This window comes from Leptonychotes weddellii, chromosome 11, assembly GCF_054177405.1.
Source record: "Leptonychotes weddellii isolate Sample4059 chromosome 11, ASM5417740v2, whole genome shotgun sequence".
Lineage (NCBI taxonomy): Eukaryota > Metazoa > Chordata > Mammalia > Carnivora > Phocidae > Leptonychotes > Leptonychotes weddellii.
In genome coordinates this window covers 44,303,412-44,328,166 of record NC_138379.1, presented here as the reverse complement: position 1 = coordinate 44,328,166, position 24,755 = coordinate 44,303,412, and the positions used below count along the sequence as shown (strand labels likewise).

General features: G+C 49.2%; 3 protein-coding genes across 5 annotated transcripts; 1 reads left to right on the top strand and 2 right to left on the bottom strand.

The window, feature by feature from the left end:
• On the bottom strand, positions 1–14,837 carry RRP8 (ribosomal RNA processing 8). 3 transcript variants are annotated; one of them, XM_081798677.1, is made up of 7 exons: positions 14,577–14,837; positions 12,952–13,318; positions 12,274–12,727; positions 12,055–12,184; positions 11,561–11,667; positions 11,380–11,476; positions 1–5,483 (listed from the first exon to the last, which is right to left on the bottom strand). In XM_081798677.1, exons 1-7 carry the CDS (start codon positions 14,673–14,675, stop codon positions 5,451–5,453), a joined length of 1,287 nt encoding a protein of 428 aa, XP_081654803.1. In that variant the 5' UTR covers positions 14,676–14,837; the 3' UTR covers positions 1–5,450. The 3 variants fall into 3 exon arrangements, with proteins under 3 accessions (XP_081654803.1, XP_006732812.1, XP_081654804.1); XM_006732749.3 differs by lacking the exon at positions 1–5,483 and adding an exon at positions 10,583–11,153; XM_081798678.1 differs by lacking the exon at positions 1–5,483 and having other exon boundaries at positions 11,380–11,462.
• A 19-nt stretch (positions 14,838–14,856) lies between these two features.
• Positions 14,857–21,484, top strand: ILK (integrin linked kinase). The gene is made up of 13 exons (XM_006732745.3): positions 14,857–14,984; positions 15,414–15,548; positions 18,683–18,848; positions 19,003–19,098; positions 19,298–19,394; positions 19,493–19,576; positions 19,678–19,763; positions 19,905–20,014; positions 20,123–20,250; positions 20,333–20,454; positions 20,553–20,652; positions 20,759–20,889; positions 21,075–21,484. The coding sequence occupies exons 2-13, from the start codon at positions 15,460–15,462 to the stop codon at positions 21,222–21,224; spliced, it is 1,359 nt and encodes a 452-aa protein (XP_006732808.1). The 5' UTR covers positions 14,857–14,984; positions 15,414–15,459; the 3' UTR covers positions 21,225–21,484.
• Positions 21,455–22,863, bottom strand: TAF10 (TATA-box binding protein associated factor 10). Its single transcript, XM_031027495.2, has 5 exons — positions 22,602–22,863; positions 22,314–22,468; positions 22,014–22,078; positions 21,808–21,922; positions 21,455–21,625 (listed from the first exon to the last, which is right to left on the bottom strand). Exons 1-5 carry the CDS (start codon positions 22,831–22,833, stop codon positions 21,536–21,538), a joined length of 657 nt encoding a protein of 218 aa, XP_030883355.2. The 5' UTR covers positions 22,834–22,863; the 3' UTR covers positions 21,455–21,535.
• Positions 22,864–24,755: the final 1,892 nt, after the last annotated feature.

Here is a 24,755-nt window from a genome sequence, read left to right as displayed (position 1 = left end):
TTAGAAATGGGAGGAAGCCCAAGTATGTGTTTTTTTTTTAAGATTTTTTATTTATTTATTTGACAGACAGAGACATAGTGAGAGAGGGAACACAAGCAGGGGGAGTGGGAGAGGGAGAAGCAGGCTTCCTGCCGAGCAAGGAGCCCGATGCGGGGCTTGATCCCAGGACCCTGGGATCATGACCTGAGCCGAAGGCAGACGCTTAATGACTGAGCCACCCAGGCGCCCCTGTATTTTTTATTATAAATCACAGTATCACAAGGCTTAACTAGTAAGACTATACAGAAAAGCAGGGAAATTAATGTCATGAGAGTCAGGATGATGGTAACTTTGTATGGCTGAGAGAAGAAAGTGGTTGATGTTTGGGAGGTAGCATAAAAGGCTTTCAGGTGCTGAGGCTTTCTCAATTTGGATGGTGGTTACAATGGTGCTGGCCTGTGACAAACAATGGGCCAACCATTTTTGTTTCATTTACTTTTCTATATGGATGTGTGTTTTGTTTACTTTTCTGATGTGTTTAACTAAAAGGGATTTGAAAAAAAAAGATCAATAGTTGCTGTAACAACAAACCTTCAAGGGTGTAATGGTTGAACCATAAAGAAAATGATTTCTCACTCATGTGAAGTCCAAAACAGGTGTTCCTAATGATGTGGAGAACAAAGGCAAAAGAAAAATTAAATTTCCTTACTACTTACAGTCCATTGACAAATCCTTGAAATAGGGAGAGTGACATTCCTCTAGGAACTCAGCTGCCTCGATGTTAATACTTTGCTAACGGCAAAAGGCAATCTTAGCCCGACCCCCCAGGATCCTGTCAGTCAACTTTAACATTTAAAAACTACTTTGGAAATTTCCTTTATCTCTAAACTCCCCCAAGATACACGTTGACAAGCATCCTCCCAGCATGTGACCCACTGATATCTGGGGCTTCTCTCAGCCATACAAAACAAAGTTACCATCATCCTGACTCTCATGATATTAACTTCCCTGCTTTTCTGTATAGTCTTACTAGTTAAGCCTGTGATACTGTGATTTATAATAAAAAATACATATTTGGTCTTCCTCCCATTTCTAACACAGAGCTTCTACAACCATTGGAATTTCCTAAGTGATGAGAGCTGGGAAACTGTCTTAACCTAAACAGTAATAAATGACCTTTTCCCAACAAGAGCTAGCCTCCTCAAGGTACTAGAAACCTGTGCTATCCCTAAATACCTCAAAGCCTGTGCTATCCCTCACCCCCTCCCAACTTGAAAGTATATAATCGGCCACTCCTCATGACCCCAGTGCAGTTTTCTGCCCACAGGTCCTGTCCCCGTGCTTTCATAAAACCATCTTTTTGCACCAAAGACATCTCAAGAATTCTTTCTTGGCCATCAGCTCTGAACCCCACCATTTTCTACATCACTAATTGGTGGGTGGCTCTTCTCTAAGTGATGTTTCAGGGATCTAGGCTCCCTCCATCTTTTGGTTCCAGCATCTTCAGCATGTAGCTTTCAAGGTCACATGTGCAAATGCATGAAGGTGGCCATAGTGGATAACAGAGGACTATGCATAGGAAAATATAAGGATCCAAATCTGCAAGTAGCACACATTAGTTCTGCTATCATCCAATTGGCTAGATTCAATCCTGTGGCCACACTTAAGCATGAGGGGAGCTGGGAAACAGAGTCCGGCTGATTTCTCAGGAAGAAGAACATGGGTGTGAGGAACACCTGGCAGGTTTCTGCCACAACACATATATACCAAAACCATGTATCTGCCCAAAGATACATACGTATCTAGGGACATGCAACAAACACCTTTGTGGGGGTGAGGAACAGAAGAGCGAGAATCAGGAATAAAGGAAACAAAGAACAGAAGAGGGGGCTTTCATGAGCCAATCCTAAAACAGGACCACAAAGAGGCTTAACTCAATTCTTAGCATCAATCGATGCAGCAATGAAAGAGACAAGAAGTCCAGCAGCAATGGTGCCAGAAGCGCCATCCTAACCAGACTGACTCTGAATTGTGACCCTAGTCTTTACAGCTGTCCATCCTCTCCTGGTCCAGTCTGTTTTCTAAGCCTCACTCCTTGGACTTCTCACAAGTTCTTATTACTTACTGACGTCCTCCCAGGACTTTCTCTTCTTAACCACACTTGGTTATAGCCAAACTCTGTACATGTCACAGAGTAGATGGGATTTTACCTGTTGAACCTCCGTCCCATGTGGAACTTCAGCCATTACAGTAAGCATCCTTACTTCATCCTTGGCGTCAGGGGGAAGGTGGCTACAGAGAGCCCAACATCTAGATAAACCTGCTTTCCAGCAGCAACAGCCAAGCAGCAGGAGGATGACCCTGGCCTCCCAAATCCCGTGAGTGCATCTAATTGATGGAACATAATTTTTATAAGAACGCTAGCTCCAAGGATTTTAATTTCTCCAGGTAGCAAAGAATTTGAAGCAACGAGGTGAATGGAGGCATATTACTATGTGGCTGACAGAAGTGACAAAGTCATTAGAAACGACATGGATTATATCCCTTATTTACCGATTTTCTTTGGGCTCCTAAACCACTACATTATCTCCGCCCACCCCCTTAACACACTCTGGTTGTGTTGCAGCAGCTGAGATTCTGCAAACTCTTATTTCCCAGAATCTACTGCCAGCTGGTTCCATTAGGTCCTGTCAATGGGACATCCTAAAGGGAAACTGAAAGTGAAAGTCAGGAGGAAGGCCCTTCATTCCTGTTTTCCAGATGCTGTCACCCTACTTCAGGGGCAGGCAGCTGTTTCCAGCTACTAGCCACTTCTGCATTTAGCAGCAGCTTCACCACACTTGTCAAGAGATTTTAGCAGCAGACAGGCCATCATGCCCTTCCTCAGATGTCCAAGCACTAGGTACATGGAAGGAGCTTCCCCCACAAAGCTCTGAGTATCAGCCAAAAGGGGCCCCTTCTCTGAGCTCCTAGTTTCCGGTGATTATACCACTTCTTCCTGTTTGTTTTCCCAGGACTTGGGATGTTCTCGGATATCTCCAGTTATTAATTTCCGAAATACATCAGCAACTTCTTCCTACTCTTTCAGCCTTCCGACACTTGGAATCAATTCTCCGTATTAAATGCCGTCACTTGAAATACTGTGTGGTTTGCACTTTCCTGACAGGGCCCTGATTGATAGGTGAATGGATATTAAAAACACAGCTGAGTGAGGGAGGGGGGTGGGAAAGTAAGAATACATGGTCAGTAACACTCTATATAAATAAAGCGTACGCACACAAACAGTTCACACTTCCTAAGAATATGTACATAAGAACGAGGACATTAAATGAGGTTTTCAGTTGTCTAAGATCTTTGGGTAATACACCAAAATTGAACACAATAGGTAACAGGTACTGACACAGTCTAATGAAGGTGCTGGGTATATCCACATAGGATTTACTCCTAAGATAATAAAGCTGATCCAGAGCCCCCCAACTTTCTACTGTATAAGAAGTGGGAAATGAAAGATGCATTGATGGGAATTTTTAGGAATAGAGAACTTTTCCTCCCTGAAAGGAAAAGGAGCAGTGCTGTTCCCTCCATCCTAAATCAAGTGAGGAGGGCTCCAAAGAACCATCTATAGTCATTTTGTGTTTCCACAGGGGACAGGCTTTATATTCATTCAGATTACATTCTCTAGCTAGAGGTCTGCCACACCCAGAAACTTAACAGAGCCATCTCCATATGACCACTGAGGTGGAGCCTGGGGCAAAGGCTTCTTGGGAGAATAGAACCTGAATCACTTATGAAGATTTGGAGTCCTATGACTGTAGAGATTGGTGCTTTATTTCTCATATGGAGAAGTCAGTCGGGCTGGCAGGGGCAAGCAGGGAGAGAGGAGTCAGCTGCTGGGTGGCCTGCACTTTCAGTGTCTGGTGGGACAAATATGCATGAGTTTCCAGTGGGCTTCTTGAAAGAAGTCTTGAGGTGTTTGCTGGGACCGCTCCCAGGAGGGCTGCCCAGGGAGGGGGATGTTAGTATTAGGAGGCTGTGGATTCACGGACAGGGGCAGGAGCTGAAGGGGAGTGTGGGCTGTGTATTATAAGGAGGGAAGCAAAGCCAGTCAGTGCACAAGTCCCCATGGGGCCTCCAGAGAACCCCAATAGCTCACACAGAGGCAACATTTAAATGCCTGTCTTAGTAGAGCACACTGATGGGAGTTTAGCTTTTTCTCCTCCAATGTGCCCTCCCCATCCCAATCCTAAGTAACAGAGGAGGTAAAGAATGAGTGAAAGCAACAGACCATGTTTCCCCACCCTACTGAGCGGGAGGAAGAACAGCTCTGAATTGGATAAGTTGCTCACAGGTCACTGAGGTGTGGGAAGAGATGAGGGAGACAAATATATTTAAAATGCTAATATTTTAGATTGGCCTCAGTTATGTTGTAGAGAATAATGAAACATATTTACACCAGAGTATTAACAATGTAGAAAGACCCTTGAAGTAAGGTCAAAAAGGTAAGGGCTGTGGCAATCAGCGAGACTCCCAAGAAGTAAAAAAGTAGGGTGTCCCTGACCAATCAAGAACACATCACCTTGTGACCATCAGAATCAAGAGACCAAGAGTAACAAAGATCTAATAACATCCTTGAGTTCCTAAACCAATGTCACCAGCCACCTACCTTTGGGTTTCTAATAATATTAGAATAAAAATCTAATTTGTTTAGGACATTCTTCAGTGGGATATTTTCTTCTGGTCACAATCAAAATGCAACTGACAGGGGCCCCTGGGTGGTTCAGTCGGTTAAGCATCTGCCTTCGGCTCCCTGCTTCTCCCTCTCCCTTTGCCTGCCGCTCCCCCTGCTTGTGTTCTCTGTCAAATAAATGAATAAAATCTTAAAAAAAAAATGCAACTGATAAAATGAGTATCTCAACTTCCTCACGTGAGCATTTTTTCTCTCAATTAAGATTCAAAGTTATGGGACAGGTAGGAGTGTTGATTGGCACCTGGTAAAACAGTATGTTTGAAGCACCCTGAAGGAAACAAAAAGGGTTTTGTGATCTAGAGTAAGGTGGACAGGATGCCCAGAAAACATATATTAGCCAGGGTATATAATGCTAACTTCTGTAACCTTCCCAAAACTCAGTAACTTAATGTAATAGAGGTTTCTTTTTGTTTAAAGTCCAATGTGGATGTTCTTGGTCAAACAGCTTTCCTCCAAGCAGTGACTCAGACTCTATGTTCTGACTTCACTGTCTTCAAAACATGTGCTTCAAGATTACTGAGGAAGGCAGGAGCGGGTGTGGGAATGTGGAGAAGACTCATCCACTCTGTAGCTGCCTTGGTCTGGTAGTAAAACATCACTTCTACTTACTTTCCATTGGTGAGGACTATTCACAGAGCCCCACCTTGATGCAAGGAGCTGGGAAATGGAGTTTAACTGTGTGTCCATGAATAGGACATTTTGGTGAGCATCTAGCCAGTTTCTTCTACGGAAGAAATGCAGATACTGGCGTGAAGATCTGGAAGATGAAAATGAGCTCATCACAAAAAGTACTGTAGAAAGATGGGGCAGCGGGCGCCTGGGTGGCTCAGATGGTTAAGCGTCTGCCTTCGGCTCAGGTCGTGATCTCAGGGTCCTGGGATCGAGTCCCGCATCGGGCTTCCTGCTCCTTGGGAGCCTGCTTCTCCCTCTGCCTTTCTCTCTCTCTCTCTCTCTGTCTCTCATGAATAAATAAATAAAATCTTTAAAAAAAAAAAAAAAAGAAAGATGGGGCAGCATGTGTAAAGAGCCAGCAGGAGCAGCTTGGAATGCTTGAGGAAAGAAAAGAAAGCCTGTGTGGCTGGAGCCTCAGGAGGAAGCAGTGGGTTAAGATGCAGTTGGAGAGTGAGGCCTGGGCAGATCACATAGGGCAGATCACATAGAACGAGTCTACGTCTTTTGTTCTCAGAATACTGAGAACCCACTGAAGGATTTTAAAAAGAGAAATGACATATCTGATATACATTTTAAAAATCACTTGGCTGTGTGGGAAATGAATGGCTTTGGGGGCAGGAATGGAAGCAATTAGACCAGTAAGGCAGTTGCTACAGTGGTCAAATGTCCTAGAACCAGGGGGCCAGTCTGAGAAGTCACCTGGGAAGGAGGATGACCTGTGGATAGAGAGCTCTAATTGCAAGTCTGTGTCTGTGAAAAGCTCTGACGGGCTTTGTGCAATTATGTAAATGCTTGAGTGTTTGGAGCTGAGCTGTGTGTCTGCCAAGATCATGTTGTTTCCTTTGGAACGGTGTTCCCGCAGGACTGTGTTACAGGAACAAAAGCTGGAGCACACCAAAAACTGCAGCAGCAAGAAACCTCTCAAAGCACGCTGAACAAGCACAAGGCACAGGCTGCCATCCAAACCCAACCTTATTCCTACCCCCCCTCCAAACTTTTCTCATTTGCGGGCACTGTTCCCTGCTGTGGAGAGAAGCTGCAGCAAGCCTATGACTTTTCAGCTCATTCTTAGTTAACAGTCTTACCATCTCAAGCAATTAGAATGTCTAACCCTATGTAACAATAAATAATCTGCACCTACTGTAGCTTTAGCTACTTTCCCCTCCCAGCCCTGCCCCACTTACGTCTAGTCTCCAGGAGCCTGAGCTGGGGAGGGGAAGAATAATCTGTATGCTCTCTGCTCTTCTTACCTCCAATCTACCTAACAGCTGCTAACTGCTCTGGGCCCAGCTGCGCAGAAATAAGGTGGTAAGAAAGGAAAGAAGGTTCTTGCTAGACTGGGTGGTTCTGTGCCCTGTGGGCCTGACAGATATTTAAAGGGGACATCCCAGCTGCCCCCCTGACCCTGGTGGATGCAGCTGTGGTGGGTGGTCTCCTGCAACTCCCTCCTCAGCCCACATGGCACACTCCTAGCTGCTCTGTGCTGAGGTCTCCTTGCTTCCTCAAATGGTCCTACTGGAAAGGACCCAAGACCACCCCACGCTTCCTTCTCTCCTGCAAGATGCACAGAATACACACATGCCTCAACTGCCACGGCAAAGTGTGGGAATGCAGGCCAATGCAAAAGCAGCGGCACTCCCCCGGCTTCACCACTGAACAGTTAGTGAGCCTCTGCTTGCCCTCTACATGCCCAGGGCGGGAGTCAGACTCCAGGCTCATCACTCCTCGGCCGTAGGAATATAAATACCTCAAGCTTCCTGAATGGTCCCAGTGGAGTCCGCAGTTAGATCTGAGGTGAGGGGGGTGGGCCCTCACAGTCCAGCTGTGCTGTCTCACAACAGCAAGCTCTCTACAGAGATCCTACACTGTCTCTCCCCATGCATCCTCTTTCTGACCTTGAACCTCAAGCATGCTATTAATACCACCAGCAATCATACTCCATTTCCCTCATTCGTTCATTCCTTTTTTTTTTTTTTAAAGATTTTATTTATTTATTCATGAGAGACAGAGAGAGAGAGAGAGAGGCAGAGGGAGAAGCAGGCTCCCAAGAAGCAGGGAGCCCGATGTGGAACTCGATCCCAGGACCCTGGGATCATGACCTGAGCCGAAGGCAGACGCTTAACCATCTGAGCCACCCAGGCGCCCCGTTCATTCCCTCTTAATTCTCGTAAGGACGTTTACGCTCTCCTCGCCTCAAAACTCCAACCCCTTCCCTGCTACTCTCTCAACCCTGCTTCCTGCTTCACTGTGAGAAACCAAAGCAACCAGAATAGAACTTTTCAAACCCTAGCCTGATCTCCTGAATTAGAAACTGGGGGAAGGCTCGGTAATCACTGGGTAATTATAATGCACTGCCTTGCATGGTAGAGCAACCCCCTCCCACTTACCGCTTACTACTCTTGCCCTTCCTTCAATCTTTTCTCCAATTGTTCTTTAAACTAGGTTGCTGTTTGAGCAGCTGGCATGCGGTTATTTCCTAAGGAAATATACTGTTCCCTCTCCAGCCTCGGCTCTCAGCATTAAACACTGAAGTCCAAGAGTCTGGGCTTGCCCAAGAGTCTGTCCTGAAGCTGATGATAGAGCCAGGAGGCCCCAGAGCAGGCTCAGGGGAGTCCTGCTTTCAGAATCGGAGCAACTGATGGAGACACTAGTGGGGCTGGGCTGAGTTACAGGGAGTCCAAGGCCTGAGTCAAACCCAGAGAGATATTTACTTGGGTGGATGGAGCCAGAATAGGCATAGGAAGAATCCAAATTATAAGTGAGGAGGACAAAAAAAAGGAGAAAGGCAGACCACAGCTGTCTTGCTGAGAATTAAAAAAAACAGGGAAAATAACCAAGACCTACGGAATATAAACATTTGCAAAAGAACAGAGATAGGGAGCTATCAAAGGTAATGTGTGTCCCACAGCGAGATGCCTGCTACTCCAACACTTTCCTTGGACTTTGTGGCCTGCCTCCCCTTACCCCTGGAGGCTCCTGTCCCATGCAGCTGCTGTAATAATCATTTCCCCAGAAATCCCCAGTGAATCCTGAGAAGCTGGAGAGGACTGTGAAGGTATTTTATCTTGGCTGCCTAGCAGCCAGCTCCTCACCAGCCTCACATCGCTCCCACAATGGAGGTCTCTCTAGTAGGCAGTGCAAACCCCCTGCACTTCTGAAATTCATGCCATCTAGCTTCCCCGTCACTTTGTCTGCAGATCTCCTGGATCCGCCCCCTCCCTTGAGAGGTTAGCACCTGTTCCATGCCAATTTCTACCATCATCCTGGAGAACGTCAGAGTCCATTCAGACAAGACCTCCCCATAATACCTGAGCCCTCAGTCCATTACCCAACGTATGGGCAACCTCTCTCGCACGCCTCTCAGGCACTAACCCCTGTGGCTTCACTCTAGACGCAGCCATCACCTGGAGCTGCTGTGCTTCCAACACTAATAATTAAAGCACTCCAATTGCTGACCACCACCTCTCACCTGCCCAGGTCGCTTGTTTAATGATTCCCAGTGCAACAACCTACCCCTCTGTCTTCACTCTCCTACCTCTTCTACAATAGTGCATGATCCAGCAGTGATCAGTTACTTCTGAATGGTGTGAAATGCCTCCTTTCATTTCCACTGCATGGCAAGACTCCAACTCTGGATGATTCCTTAGTGCTCATTTTCCCCACAGCTACATTTAGATTCCTGAGTAGGCAGAGAAAACCACACCACTGGGCTGGCTGGTGTAACCATAAAGTCATGAATAATACCACTATAAATTCAAACAGGCCCTCAAGAGTATTCAGCAACCTTCACTCACTGCAGTCTGACTTCACTGTAAATTTTAACAGACCTTGCAACAGCGTTTGACAGCTGACAACTTCCCCATCCCTTCCTTCCATATTGAAAGCATCCATTCTCCCAGTTTTACTCCTCCATTTTTGGCCCAACCTTCTCACCTTGTCACCTTGACTGGTCCATTTGCCTTTGCCCATCCATCAAATGGTCCTCAGTTTTATTCAGAGCCATTTTCTCTTCTCACTACCTTACTCTGGATATCTTATCTATTCCCATGACTTGAATGACCACCTCTAGACTACTGATTCCCAAATCCTAGCACAGGTCTCTCCTGGCACGTTTACGTCCCTCTTCCAAATGAACATGGAACAGGTACCTACAACCCAACGTTCTAAACAGCAGCACCAGCCCAACCTGTTGCTCAAGTGAGAAACCAGACTCACTGAAGATTCCTCTCTCTCACAACCCTCATCAATCCCACCTGTTCTACCTGCTCAAGTTCTCCTATCTGCTTACTTCTTCCATCATCTCTAGTCCTCAGTGCCCACATCTTGTACCCTGAGCCTGGGTTCCTCCCAATACCCTGTTCTCATCAGTCCCACCCAACTAGACCCTGTTATTCCACCACCTAAGTGACAAGCTCTGGGAATACAAAAATAAATATGACTTGAAAAGACCACAGCCTAATGCACAAAGCAATCACAATGCAGTTTGGAGAATGCAGATGAAGAATTAATTCTGCTTTAGGAGAGGTGGAGTAGGGAACAACTAAGCTAGGATGAGTAAGACTTCATCAGTCAGATGAGTATTCCGCAGACAGAACACATGCGAAGACACTGCGGTACACTGCCTAGCCTCCAAACATGCCCTCTGGCCTACAGCCTACCTCAAAATCTCCATTCCCTCACTGGAGGCATCTGACTGGCTCAGAGCCCTGGAAGCTGTGTCCCAGCGGGCACTCTCAGTTTTTGCCCTTCCAAATAGGTAAGATGCTGCATCTTTATACCTGGACATGGCAGATACCTTCCAGGAGACGCCAAGGGTCTATCATCCCAGTTCATCTTTTTCCAACACCAGCCTTCCTTGCCTGTAGCTTTCCCAGGACATGCTGATCTGGGCCCACTGCAAGGTGGAAACAACAGACACTTGTGCCAATGGACAGCCCAATCCCCCAGCCTACCATGGCATCAACCAGTTGTTATTTATGAAGAGACCCAGCTCCCTTACCACGCTCCTCCAAGAACAGCTCAGAGTCTTATCAACAATCTCTAAATACCCTGAAATGAAGCCCGTTGAAAGGCCTATCTTGAGCTCTCCCAGAGTATTCCTCAGTCAACAAATCCATTCTTCACTCTTCAACCTCCAACCCTACCTAGGGAAGGACTGTAGAAAATAGTAAGGCTTACAACACATCACAGCCATAGCTACAGTTTATTGAGCACCTCTTATGCACCCAGCCCTGGCTGTAGATTTTCTCAGCAGACGGAGATGAGAAGAGAGTAGAGATGCCAGGGCAGAAAGTCCACGTGACTCCTGATAGATGGAAAGAGGAGCCAAACCCAGAGATGCCTTGAATTCCAAACCAGCTAGTTCCCATATCTGGAGGACCCATAATTCCCAGATACCCTTGTATTTTCACAATAAACTCCTTATTCTTTAGCTAGCCTGAGTTACTTTATGCTTCTCACAAACAAGAAGGCTACGTGAGAGCAGGGATGAGCCAGGGGGTTTCATCTCACTTTGGTCTTAAGACGGCGAAAGTGATGTTATCAGTTCCTGGGTCAGAGACTGGCTGGATACAGTCTTCAGAGTTCTGAGCCTGGAGTTCAAGACTTGCATCCCCTTTCAAGGCAGGCCCAGGGGTCACCTGCGCTTGTAGAGACATGGCTGAAGCTTCAGGCCTGTGAGTTGAGCCTTGGGCCCTACCCGAGGAGGCCCAGTCTTTTCAAAGTCAAACAAGAAGAAGTGGCTGTTGGTAAGATCCTAGGGGTGGAAAAAACCTAGTGAGCTCCAAATCCCCACCCCAGCTCCTCAAAACACCTCTGGTCCATGTCCCGCCCTTGCTCAGAAAGCTCCCCAGGGCTCTCCCATGCGTCATGCCTTCAAAGAGCAAATATCTGTGTCTGTGCCTATGGCCTCCTTCCTAAACACCATTACCCTAAAAAAGACCACACGAGACAAAAATAGGGAGACTTCTTGAGGCTCTCACCTTGGAGATGACCTTGAAGCCCAGTTTGGTCACAGCCCCCAGAAAGGTCCGAACATCTTCAAACCGGCTACTGACTTCAGCCACTTTCAAGAGACCCCTGAGAAGAATGAGAAGTTCTGTGTATATACACAGACATACATCTGTGCACATATACACATATCTGTGTCCCGGGAACTCCTACCCTTGCTTCAGCACTCGATTTGCCTCCTCTAGGAAGTCCCTGATGTTGGTTCCCATCAGCGAAAGGCAGAACACAGCCACATCCACAGACTCATCCTCCAGAGGCACCTGTACAGAGTAGGAGTACTGTATAAAGCACACAACATGGGAAGCAGAAATCCAGCACTGAGGGGCACCTGGGTGGCTTAGTTGGTTAAGCATCTGCCTTCGGCTTGGGTCATGATCCCAGGGTCCTGGGATCGAGCCCCACATTGGGCTCCCTGCTCAACGGGGAGCCTGCCTCTCCCTTTCCCTCTGCCACTCCCCCTGCTTGTGCTCTCTCTCTCAAATAAATAAAATCCTAAAAAAAACAAAACAAAAAAGAAAGAAATCCAGCACTGACTGCTAGCGCCAGACACCAGGATGCGGGTGCAGAGGGAGGGAGCATTAGAGATTAGCACATAGAGGCTGGGTCTAGAGCACAGGCCAGAGACACAGAGAGATAGAAGGGTTTACCTGGGCCATGTCACACACAGTGACCCTGGGGTCCAGAGAGGCCAAGTCAAAGCAGTGCACAGGGTTCCGGATACTTGAAGCCAGGCGGCAGTCCCCGCAGCCGAAGTCAGCTACCACCAGGGATGCAGGCCTGGGAGTGGAGGGGAGGGATCACTCACTGGTCTAGTCTGAGCCATGACCGACCCACATCGATTCTCACAGTGCCCAACCCCCATTCACCGCTGGCGAAGATCCCTGGCGATGCGGTCCACTGGCTGTAGTGGCCACTTCTTGACTTGGCTCTGGAAGCCGCGGTGATAGAGAAGAAAGGCTTCAGGATCTTCCTGGAAGAGACGCTGTGCAGCACTGCTAGGCCCTGAGTATAGCTGTTCGTTGAGGTAGCGAAATCGGGCACCATCCAGCCGCTGTGCCATGCGGGCTCGCAGAGCCCCTGCCCGATCCTCATTGTTATCTGGGCTGGGGGCAGGAGGCATCTCTGTCTCCTCTTTGGGGGCTGTGGCTGGAGCCTGGTCTGGTGGCTGAGGTGGCCGAAACTTGTTCTTATGTCTACGTTTGTTCTTCTGTCGGTTCCGCCACTGCTTGCGACTCAAGGTTTGCAGGGGGTTGGCAGAAGTGGACCCAGGACTTCGCTTGGATTGGTCATTTGTCGCACTACTCTTCCAAGCTTTGGGACCTGAAGAGAGGGAGATGAGAAAGCATATTTGGGGCAAGAGCCCCTGAATTCAGAGGTTTGGCAATCATCCTGGCCATACCCCTGTCCATGAGAAAGAGACTATGGCCTGGATGAAAACACTTATTGCCTAACCCCAAACCTAATGGTGGCAGGTAACCTCTGTCATGTACAGGATCAGCTGATCCCCCTCCCTGTCCCACACATATATACACAGCTACTAGTACCTGTTTGGTTATCATTGTCCTGGTGCTGGGCGGGGTTTGAGGGGACCTGTTTCTGGCATTTCCTCTTTCTTTTCTGTTCTTCAGCAGAGTCACTGGCACTGAGAACCCCTTTGAGGCACTTTTTGCTCCTTTTTACTTCCTTTTCTTCATAGTCACTGCCAGGTGGGCCCTGTTGTTGACATTTCTTCTTCCTCTTCTTCTCTACTTCAATAGAAGCACTGGCAGATGAGGCCTTTTTTGGGTGTTTCTTCTTCCTTTCCACCACATCCTCCTCAGAGTCACTGCCAGGCAGGCTAGGGGGTTGCTGGGGAAGAGATGCTGCCTCTAGGGCCCGTAATGTGGCCAAGAGCTGACGGTGCTTGGAGCCCTGAGGGAAAACAAGGGAAGAGAGAAGGGGTGAGGTGAATAGATGGGGCCTGGAGAATAAGAAGGCAGAGATGGAGACCTGATTCAGATGCTGACAGAAGCATCTGGATTATTCTTAGTTAACTTCACTAGCTTGTCCTGAAGCCTGCCAGACCCTGAACAACTTTTAAGTCACCATCTCAACCTTTGGGAGGCTGGAGAGCAGAGAAACCACCCACCTCACTTCTGCAATTTGCAGATGAGAAAATGGAGTTCCCCAGAGGACTGTGGTAAGGCCACAAGCAACAGGACCAAGGTCAGAGAATAGGAGTTCAACCCTCAATCTCAGCCTTTTGCCTGCAGCTTTCTATATCTTTCTGTAAAGCTAGGGAGGTTTCTGAAAATAAGAGTGACAGGATCACAGGTGTGTACTTAAGAGAAGTCTAGCCGTAGTGTAGAAAATAAACGGAAAGGGACAAGCTGCCGACGGAAAGACCTGTGGCAATGATCATAGCTGTGGGTTGAGGGGATGAAGAGGAGGGAATAAAGCAGGCAGATTTCATGTTGGATGCTCACTAAAAGGCAGGAAGAGCCTGAGGAAGTACAGCAGCCTTCACATCTGCAAAGGCTTAAAGGAGAAGGTCTCTTGTCTGGGAGCCCTTCTGGATTGAAGTCCTACTGGGAGGTCCCAGGCCAGGTACTTAACCTGGTGGTTTTCAGTACCCACTCTGCACCACTCCTTTAGAATGGTAGTGCTGATAAAATCCTTCATTGTCATTCACTCTTTCTCTCTCTAATCCAAGCTCCACACTGAAACCAATGACTTTTTCAAAATGCAAATCTTAAAAAATCATTCCCCTGCTAAAACCGCTTCATTGGCTTCTATCGGTAAAATATGCAACACTTCTCCTCTACCTCTCCAACTTCAATGGCATACCCTCTCACTCTCTGTGCTCCAACCACACGGATTACTGTGTGTGTGACCCTAACAACAGGACATGCTTTCTTGCTCCAGAGCCCCTGCACGTGCTTTTCCTGTCCAAAAATGCGTCTTCACTAACTTCTACTCAACAGCTCTCACTTAGTCGGGTCTTCTACTGGCCGCAGCCCCCCCCCCCATTCTGTTGGCCGCAAGCGCCCCAACACACACACACACACACACATTCTGTTGGTGGCAAGCGCCCCTCCAACACACATACACACACACACACTGCGTGCCCACACGCTCAGATCCACCAGGGTAAGCTCGGCTTGAAACAGCTCCCTGCAGCGCCGCTCACCTTGATTTGCGAAGCTGAGGCGGGCCGAGGCCGCGAGGCTACAGGCGGGAGACCCGCGGCTACTGGGGCCTCCTCGGCCCACTCCGGCTCCTCAAACATGCCGGTGGGGTGGATGAAGTCGCGGGGTCCACACAACTCTTCACGTGCAGAGCGCGTCTCTAGTGAACCGAGGGCCCGGAGCCGCCGGAACTGAGCCGGAAACCAAAGAGTGAAGCATGGGTAGCTAGAGCGGTCGGTGCGGCGCCGGAAACCATCGAGTTTAGGCACTGCTGGCTAGAAGGGCAAGGGAGGCGAGAGGGAGGGAGGAATGGGGGCCCGCGCCGGCCAGAGAGGGCCAGGGGCGGGGCCGGGCGGCGGGCGCGGCCGGACGGGAGTTCCCCGCAGAAGGCTCCTCCGGTCCGAGTCCCGGTGAGTGCGGGAGCACCCGTGCCCTTCCCCAAGGCTCGACCCCTGCCAACCCTTCAGCCTTCACTCGGCCCGAATACCGAGTAGGGAACGAGAGCCACCCCTCGGGAAGGACCCCCGATCGCCTCTCCCAGGGTTTAGGGTGCCTGAACTCCCCCCTCCCCCCAGGTCTGTTCGCGGGTAGGGTCCCCGAGCTTGTTCGCCGACACCCCTTCAGGAGACTCTACTTCCTAATCACCCCCCACCTCGCGCGGACCCGCTTTCCCTCGCGCCCAGGGGACACGGTCAGGGATAATCCCGACTTCCCGAACTCCTTCCCACACCTCCACTAGCTGGGGAGGCAGCAGGAGACTCTCACCCCCTTCACGAACACTTATCTCCAGTAGGGGACAAAGCTCGGGGTTCATCACCCTTCTCTGGATCCCTCCACAGTCCGCAGGCTTCCCCAATCTAGGGGACTCAGCGCCGGGACGCTGCTATGGACGACATTTTCACTCAGTGCCGGGAGGGCAACGCAGTGGCCGTTCGCTTGTGGCTGGACAACACGGAGAACGACCTCAACCAGGGGTGAGCTGAGGTGGCTGGTGGGTGAGAAAGGCAAAGACATACTCCTCTCCGCGATGTGGGGTGCTCACGTTGGCTGGGGGCGGCTGACTTTCCTACCCAGTAGGACTAGTGCGAAGCACAGCCTGTGGGGGGCAGAGGGTCTCCACAGAGGAAGCTGTGTTTCGGCTGAATCTTGACTGCTCAACAAGAGTTTCACAGGCACAGGCTGCGGAGAGGCTTTCCAGCCTCAGTGAACTGCATGGGCGAAAGCTAGGAGGCAAGACAGAGAGCGGAGTGTCTGGAAATTGTCTACAGGTCCATATGGCTGGAGGATAGACTTCTATGAGCTTCAGTGAGCTGAAGCATTGGGTACAAGTGGTAAACCACAGGAGATAAGACTGGAGAAGTCTGCTGCAAGGGTCAGCCAGATCATGCAAGGGTATTTATGCTATAATAAGGTCATTATTCTAAGAACAAGGGTTTAAAGCCCTGCTGTGATATGATGAGATTGTCCATTTAAGTGTCATCTTGGATACCTTCTGAAGAGCAGGTGGCCATGTGGAGAAGCAATTGCTTAGTCTGTCCCAGAAGTGGTGACTAGAATGGGAGCAGATGAAAAAGAAAGAAGTGATCAGATTCCTGAAATCTTTAGGATAAAGAATTGATGAGACTTGGTGTGGGAAGTTGGGAAGCAAAGATGATGACCAGGGTTCTGGCTCACACTCTTGGGTAGATGGTGGTTGCTTTTACTGAGTTGGACAAGGCTGAAGGATGATGACTGCCGCTGTGACATGTTAAAGTGACTGTACAGTAGAGTAGAAATGTCATGTAGATTGTTGGTTATGCAGATTCGGATTTCAGGAGAGCTGACTTGGAGAGACAGATTGGGAGGTGTTAGCATATCGATGATACCTGAAGACACGGGTGTGACAGAGACAGAAGCCTGCAAGACTAAAAAGGTGCAGCTGGAGGTTGCAGGAAACAGGAAAATATGTTAGTAAAGCTCAGAGAAGTGAATGTTTCAATGAAGGGGGAGTGGTCAACAGTAGTATAGGCTGTTGAGAAGTCAAAGAACTTGAGCACTTTAAAGTAACTATTGAACTTACAATTAATAATGTATTTGATGATCTTTGTGAAGGCTGCCGTAGAGGAAAATGGATGAAGAAACCAGACAACACCGGGTTCCTTCACTTAAAGTACTATGAACACCTCCTGTGCTAAAGGCCCAGAATCAGACATAATGCCAGCCCTCACGGCAGCAGCCTGGTGGCAGGTTCAATGGGAGGTGAGGAAATAGAGTGAATGTAGACAAGTTCTTCAGGGTTGGCTGAGACAGGCAAGAAAAGCAATAGTGATGTTGATGATTCAGGGTGGTGGGTTTTAGGGGTTTTTTGTTTTAAAATTTTATTTCTTCAGTTTTTAGGTTTGAGAGGTAAGGATCACCTATAATCTTTATCTAGGCTTCACAGGTTCTCATTAGGCTTTATGCTCTTCCTCCATAATTCCTGGTCACTTTTTCCCATTTTTTGTACTCTTTTATAATTTCCATAATTCTTTCATAATTCTTCAAAGGGTGCTCAGATAAAGACAGTGAGTACTCTTACTATTTTTGTTGGTAGGGTTATAAAGGCTTAGGTGAAGTTGTCCAGGGGAACTTGCATTTTATAAAACTCTTTAGTGCCAAAAGGTGAAGGGGTGGCATTAGTGAAACTGGAAGGCTTTGAGGGCCCAAGCAGGCTATATGCTGGATATGAGGTGGGGTGAACTCCCTGCAGGGCTCTTCGGGATTATAGTCTGTGGCCCTGAGGTGACAGGCATTCTGACAGTGAGTGGAACCTTTGTGCTCATATTTTGCCCTCAGGCTCTGGCCTGCTCGTGCCACAGACTGCAGGAGGCTGATAAACCAGGGCACAAATTAAAGATCTGGGAGGCAAAACTCACTGATAAGTAGGGAATGGCTGCTTCAGAGAGGGGGAGGAGGGAGTAATCCACCTCCCAGGAAAGCTTTTGGCTATCTCTAAGTGAGCAGATGAGGGCAGCTGTGGAGGGAAGTCATTAAAGGCCACACACACCCCATTCCCCTGGGGGAGGGGGACATCTGGATGGCCTGCAGTGGCCAGACCCCTGATCTGTTTCAGGCCACACGTAGAGCCCCCACAGGGGAAGTGACCGCAGCACTAAGGCATCCGGAGGCTGCCGTCTCAGACTAGGGACCGCCCCCTGCCCCGCCCCTTAGATCTTCATACACACGACTGGAGGGAATTTCCTTTTATGGCCCCAGGCTGTCAGGCAGGCCCAGCTCCCACCAAGTGTTTTCTTTTTTTTTTTTGTACAGTTCTTTTACTTTAGAAAATACATGTCCTTGGGGGTGGGGGTGGGGGAGTTAGATAGTTTTCTTTCTAAAGAAGCCATTCTCATTTTCCTCTGTTTTCTGGGACCAGGACTGCTTGAGTAGAGGAATCCTGTTTTACCAAATCCTGGTTTGATATCTGCCTCATTAGTAATGACTTATCAAAAGCATTTCTCTCTTTCGTTATAAACCCTTCCAAAACATTATTTTAATTCCAGTCCATTTTTAGGTCTTAGGTTTCAGTACCAGAGCCAATCAGTAAGCTTGCTTCTTCTCCCATGAGTTGTAGCTTTCCTTCTCCAAGACACCTCTCCCTTGTATTAACATGCACTAAACACCTGCTGTCAATCCATTCTGTCAAGAAGCTCAGTCTAGCAGACAAGACAGCTCATTAAGATTTTTACAATCCAGTGCCACAAGTAGTATACCAGAGGGATGTGAAATGCAGTGGAAACAAAAAGGACCAACAAATGTTGCAAAAGGAATGCAGAGGAAACCAGATGAAAAATGCTACCATTTCATGAGATAGGGCATGCCAAGGAAGAAAGGGTAGTGGGAGATGGTGATGAAGACAGTGAATCATACGGATTTGTTGAGATTTCAGGTGGTGGTTGGATAGGTTTGAAGCTCAGGGGAAAGTCTTAATTGGATGGCTTTGGGAGTTGCTGGCATGAATGAGAATCAGAGTCCTGGACAGGTACGGTTTTCCAGGGAGATTATTCAGAATAACTATCACTTTTTCCCATATCAAAGCCTTTGCCCCCATCCCACCTCCAGATCAATGACCATTGTCCCTTCCTCAAAGGGATGATCATGGCTTCTCCCCCTTGCACTGGGCCTGCCGAGAGGGCCGTTCTGCTGTGGTTGAGATGCTTATCATGCGGGGGGCACGAATCAATGTGATGAATCGTGGGGATGACACCCCCCTGCACCTGGCAGCCAGTCATGGACACCGTGATATTGTGCAGAAGGTAGGCATGAATGCTCCCTCTCACCTACATTACATACATGTCTGGAAGTCAGTCACAAGCAATATAACACATGTGTACTCTTCTCCCTCCTTGCACGCCTCAACTCCCATCTCTCATTTGTCTTCTGCCTCTTCTACTTGGCCATGGGGACCAGCTGCTGCAGTATAAAGCTGACATCAATGCAGTGAATGAGCATGGAAATGTGCCCTTGCACTATGCCTGTTTTTGGGGCCAAGATCAGGTTGCAGAGGTGAGTACTAAGGCCCTGAGCCCTGGGATGGGTAGGAAGCAAAGTCTGAGCCTGAATGAAGAGTCTAGAACCTTCAATCCATCCTGTAAGTACTGCTGAATATGTGACACTCAAGAGTTGGTACACCACTTGTATTGATGGTTGGTTGTGACTGCCAGGGAGGTGGCAGAGCCCCTCATCCAACCCCTTTTCATTCCAGGACCTGGTGGCTAATGGGGCCCTTGTCAGCATTTGTAACAAGTATGGAGAGATGCCTGTGGACAAAGCCAAGGCACCCCTGAGAGAGCTCCTCCGAGGTCTGTCCCCCAACTCCAGTTTGTATCCTCTTGTCTTGTCCCTGCCTATCTCCTCGCTCCATACTACAACTGGGACCAAAGCTGTTTTTCTTCCCCAGAGCGGGCAGAGAAGATGGGCCAAAACCTTAACCGTATTCCATACAAGGACACATTCTGGAAGGGAACCACCCGTACTCGGCCCCGTGAGTCAGTTGTAAGGGGAGGGGTGGTCAAGGGAATAACCCTGGGCTGCTGGAGCTGGGTTATGGTGAAGCTTGGGTACCTGACCTGCCCACACTCTCAGGAAATGGGACTCTGAACAAACACTCCGGCATTGACTTCAAACAGCTCAACTTTCTGGCGAAGCTCAACGAGAATCACTCTGGAGAGGTGACCCTGCCTTTCTTGCCCCTCCCTCCCCAATCTCCTACAAATTACCTGCTCTGCACCTGTTTTAAGTTTTTCTTCCAGTTAGTGGACAAGAAAGCAGTGGCCTTAGTTAAAGCTTCCTAACCCTTACCTGTCTCTCAGCTATGGAAGGGCCGTTGGCAGGGTAATGACATCGTCGTGAAGGTGTTAAAGGTTCGAGACTGGAGTACAAGGAAGAGCAGGGACTTCAACGAGGAGTGTCCCCGTCTCAGGTGGGGCAAAGCCTAAACAGGAAGCTGCTGGTTCCAAGGAACCCTGACTAGCACCCAAAGGGAGATCTTTTATGCTGATCTCAGCTAGGGATACTGTCCTTCTTCCAGGATTTTCTCGCATCCAAATGTGCTCCCAGTGCTAGGTGCCTGTCAGTCTCCACCTGCTCCTCACCCCACCCTCATCACACATTGGATGCCATATGGATCCCTGTACAATGTATTACACGAAGGCACCAGTGAGTAGTGGATACCAAATCTCATGGGATGGGGGGCAGGGTGTGTGAGCCTCCCCAAACTATTTGACTCTTGCCTCCTTAGATTTCGTTGTGGACCAGAGCCAGGCTGTGAAGTTTGCATTGGACATGGCAAGGGGCATGGCCTTCCTACATACATTAGAGCCCCTCATCCCACGACATGCACTCAATAGCCGTAGTGTAATGGTGAGGTCACACTTCACTCCTGGCCCCGGCCCCCAGAGCCCTTTCCCTGTCTAGAATAGGACTTACCTCCTTCCACATATCTATCTTCTCTTCCTCAGATTGATGAGGACATGACTGCCCGAATCAGCATGGCCGACGTCAAGTTTTCCTTCCAGTGCCCTGGGCGTATGTATGCACCTGCCTGGGTGGCCCCTGAAGGTGAGTGAGGGCATCATGTTGGGAGGTAGAGAAGGGCCAGCTCAGTAGTAATGGAAGGGGCAGAGACAGGATAGGCAGCTGGAACAGTTAAGTCCTGTTCCTCCAGCTCTGCAGAAGAAGCCTGAAGACACAAACAGACGCTCAGCAGACATGTGGAGTTTTGCAGTGCTTCTGTGGGAACTGGTGACACGGGAGGTACCATTTGCTGACCTCTCCAACATGGAGATTGGAATGAAAGTGAGAGCACAACTGTATGCACTTGTGTTGGGGGAATGGTGGTGGTGGTGACAATAACTACAGCAGGGCTGGGCTCTTCCCATATTTGTTCAAATATACAGTAATACTGTCCTGAGGACTAAGAGGCCTCTCCCCACAGGATATTCAAGTTCTGAGACCCATTTTGTTTTTTCCTGTATTTGCAGGTGGCACTGGAAGGCCTTCGGCCTACCATCCCACCAGGCATTTCCCCCCATGTGTGTAAGCTCATGAAGATATGCATGAATGAAGACCCTGCTAAGCGGCCCAAGTTTGACATGATTGTGCCTATCCTGGAGAAGATGCAGGACAAGTAGAGCTGGAAAGCCCTTGCCTAAACTCCAGAGGTGTCAGGACACGGTTAGGGGAGTATGTCTCCCCAAAGCAGCAGGCCTCTGGTTGCCTCCCCTGCCTCCAGTCATGGTACTACCCCAGCCATGGGGCCCATCCCCTGCCCCCATCCCTACCACTGCAGCCCCCAAAGGGGCTAGGCTCAGAGCTTTGTCACTTGCCACACGGTATCTCCCAGCATGGGAGGGACCAGCCCTGCCTGTCACAATAAAGTTTATTATGAAAACAGGCTGGTGTGGGGACAAGGGGACAGACAAGTACATTTAGGTTGGGTGGCTCAGGTGAAGTAGTGCGGCTTCTTCACATTGATGCCATACTCGCTGAGGGCAGGGGTCAAGTCCTCCATGGTTAGAGTGTACTTGCGGTCCTGAGGGAAGAGGGAAGAGCACCAGCTGAGCACAGGAATCCCAGATTTCAATCCCAGGTGGGTGACCCTGAGTAGGTCTTTCACCTCCCCTAGGGCTTAGTTTCCCCAAAGGGATTTCAGAACAAATTAAGCCTCCGATGCTGTGGGAGGTAATTACTGATTCAATGAGCCTCCCCTCACACCTTGCTCTTGCTTCGGGAGCTGCCAGAAGCTGTGCCCTTCATTTTGCAGTGCTGTAGGGCATCGTTGGCAATATCTGAGATGAATTTCTGGGCAGCTAGGGAGATGAGCCGAATTCTAGAGAGAAAAAACTGGTGTGAGAAGATGGGACAATAAACTCCATACAAGCACTCAAGACTCTTAACCTACCCACCCAGACTGTACTCACATGCGTGGGTCCGAGGCCTCAAAGCCAGCACGGTTCAGGTAGTAACCAGTCACTGCGTCTGGGATCTGGGAGATCAATGAGATGACTGTCAGTATTTGCCCTGGGCGCTGCGGGGCTGAGAGGGTGAGGGAAATGGAGGGCAAGCCTGGCTTTTAGGAAGCTCACAGTTTGGGTGGGCAGAGGGGATAAATCAAAGAGCTAGTAGGGGAGCAAGTACAAAAGGAAGCTGGAAATCCACGCGGTGTAGCAGAAAGTTGGCCTGACAGCGCGCCAATAGCCTTGTTCAGGCAGGAAGCCCACCGTAGGCGTGTAATCCTCCAGCTGCATCAGGAAATCCACCAGAGGCGTGCTGGACACCACCGGCTTCACGTCTCCGTTGGCCGCGCTCGGCAGTACATAAACCCCGTTAGACATGGCCCCCTCCGGGGGCGCCGCGCCTCCCGCCGACACCGGAGCTGGAGGAGAACCAGCAAACAGACATCGAAGTGGGAGATGCGGGGCCCCGGCTAGGTCGGCCTCAAACCCTCTGCCCTCACCCGCCACTGGACCCAGCCCTAGGCGCTGCCCTCACCCTCACCCGTCCCTCACCCGCCCCACGCCGCTCGGCCGGCTCCCCGGCCCGCGCCGCGACGGGTCCCGTGCCCCCTGCCGCAGCTCCAGCCCCAGGTCCCCCTGCTGTCCCCGCGGGGCTGGCCTTATTCTCCGCAGCGGTGCCAGCGGGCAACGCTGCGGGGGCCGAGACCGCGGGCGCCGGGCCCGAGGCCGAGGCGGCGGAGCCCGGCGCCGCCTCGGGGTCCGCGCCGGAGCCGCTGCAGCTCATCGGGCCGGTGGGAGAGGCGGCGAACAGAGCCGCTTCCGCTTCCGCTCACGTTACGCACACACCAAGGGTGACGTCACACGCCCCGCGCTCTGCCCCTCCCGTGCCATGTTTGCTGTCTCTCGGGTCTCCCGCCTCCTGGTTGTTTACCAGCCAGTGAGACGCCTCCGAAAGGTCACCTCCCACCCGCCCGTACTCCTAGGCCCTTTCGCCGGGACGTCAACCATCAATATCTAGCACGCTTTTCCGCGGGTCTGGGACCCCTCTGGGAACCTGGCGCTTAAAGACCTTGTTTTGGGACACCCCTCAACCACAGGTTGCCTGCCAGTCTGCATCCTTTGTAGTTCCCTTACTCAGCCTTTTAAGGGTTGGAAAGCCCCACTCCCCTCCAGCTGCCAGGAGAAGTGAGGACAGCAGGGGAGCGAATAGTGCTGCTGTAGCTAGGAAGAGAGGTATTTCAGCTTGAGTATGCAAAATCACGTATGTTTGCAATATATGCAAAATCACGAGTGAGGGTGGGGTTTTCAACGCAACAAACATTTATTTAATTCCTATTTGCCAATCCTGAGCTAGGGCCTGGGAGTACAAAGTTCGGTAGGACAAGACTCTAGTCCTCTAGGCACCAACAGTCTTCAAAGGGAGGCAAAGAGGTAAACTGGCATTTTCAATACTATGCTGGAGTTACAATACTAGAGGTAGACACAGAGTATGCAGTGTAAAGGAGAAAGGGAACTAACATCTGCTGCCTACTTCTTTGTGTCAGGCACTCTATCAATTTTATTCCATTTAATTATTCCCTGATTATTGTTAGAGGCAGGTACTGATATCCCCACTTAGCAGAGGAGGGAAAAGACTCAGGGAGATGGACTTGTCCAAGGCTCTCTCCCAGTCTACATCAGAACCAAGAATCAAACAATGTTTGGTTTGAAAAAATCTGGGATTTTTCTGCTATACCAAATCATTTTCTGCTATACCAAAATCAACTAGCTTCAGAGAGCCAAAGGTTCACTGGAGAAGACTTCTGAGCTGGGTCTTCAAAGAATCCTGGAAACCAACCAGGCAAAGGGAGTCAGGGGTCATGTTAAGGGCACAGAATATCTTGAGCAAAAGTGAAAGGGGGGAAGTGGAGGAAGGGGGAGGGAGAACACCGGAGGATAAACAATTTGTTACTCAGGAAAAATAGCAAGGAAAGGATCAGGTTTGTGAGTCAGAGCAAAAAGCCAGAACTTCATCAGTAATCTTTGAAGGGTCTTAAGTAAATGACCTGATGGGATTTGCATTTTACTCTGGAAAAATGGTTTTATGGACAGGCAGGAAGTAAGGACATCTTTTTCAAGAGCCTCCTAGAATTCAGAGGAGAGAAAATATGGTTCTAAGCTAATTTAGTAGCAGTAGAGATGGAGAGAAGTAAATGAGTTCTAGATATTCTTAGGAAATGTTAGGCAGGACTTGTGGATTGATAAAAATATATTTAAGAGGTGAAATCAGTAGGACTTATTGATTGACAGTGGTAATAGGGAGTGGGCGGTGGAGGAAAAGGGAGTCTAAGATAATACTTAGGCTTCTGGCTTGCTTGGAAGAAGCATAGTCTTATCTACCAAGAAGGAACACAAGAGAATGGTCTGGAATTGGGAAGGAGGGAGATGAAGTATTGAGTGTCCTACACCTTGCATTTGAGGTATCAATCATCGTCTGATAGAAAGTCTGATTTACGGAGGGGTAGACAAACCATGAGAGACGATGGACTCTGAAAAACAAACTGAGGGTTCTAGAGGGGAGGGGGGTGGGAGGATGGGTTAGCCTGGTGATGGGTATTGAGGAGGGCACGTTCTGCATGGAGCACTGGGTGTTATGCACAAACAATGAATCATGGAACACTACATCTAAAACTAATGATGTAATGTATGGGGATTAACATAAGAATA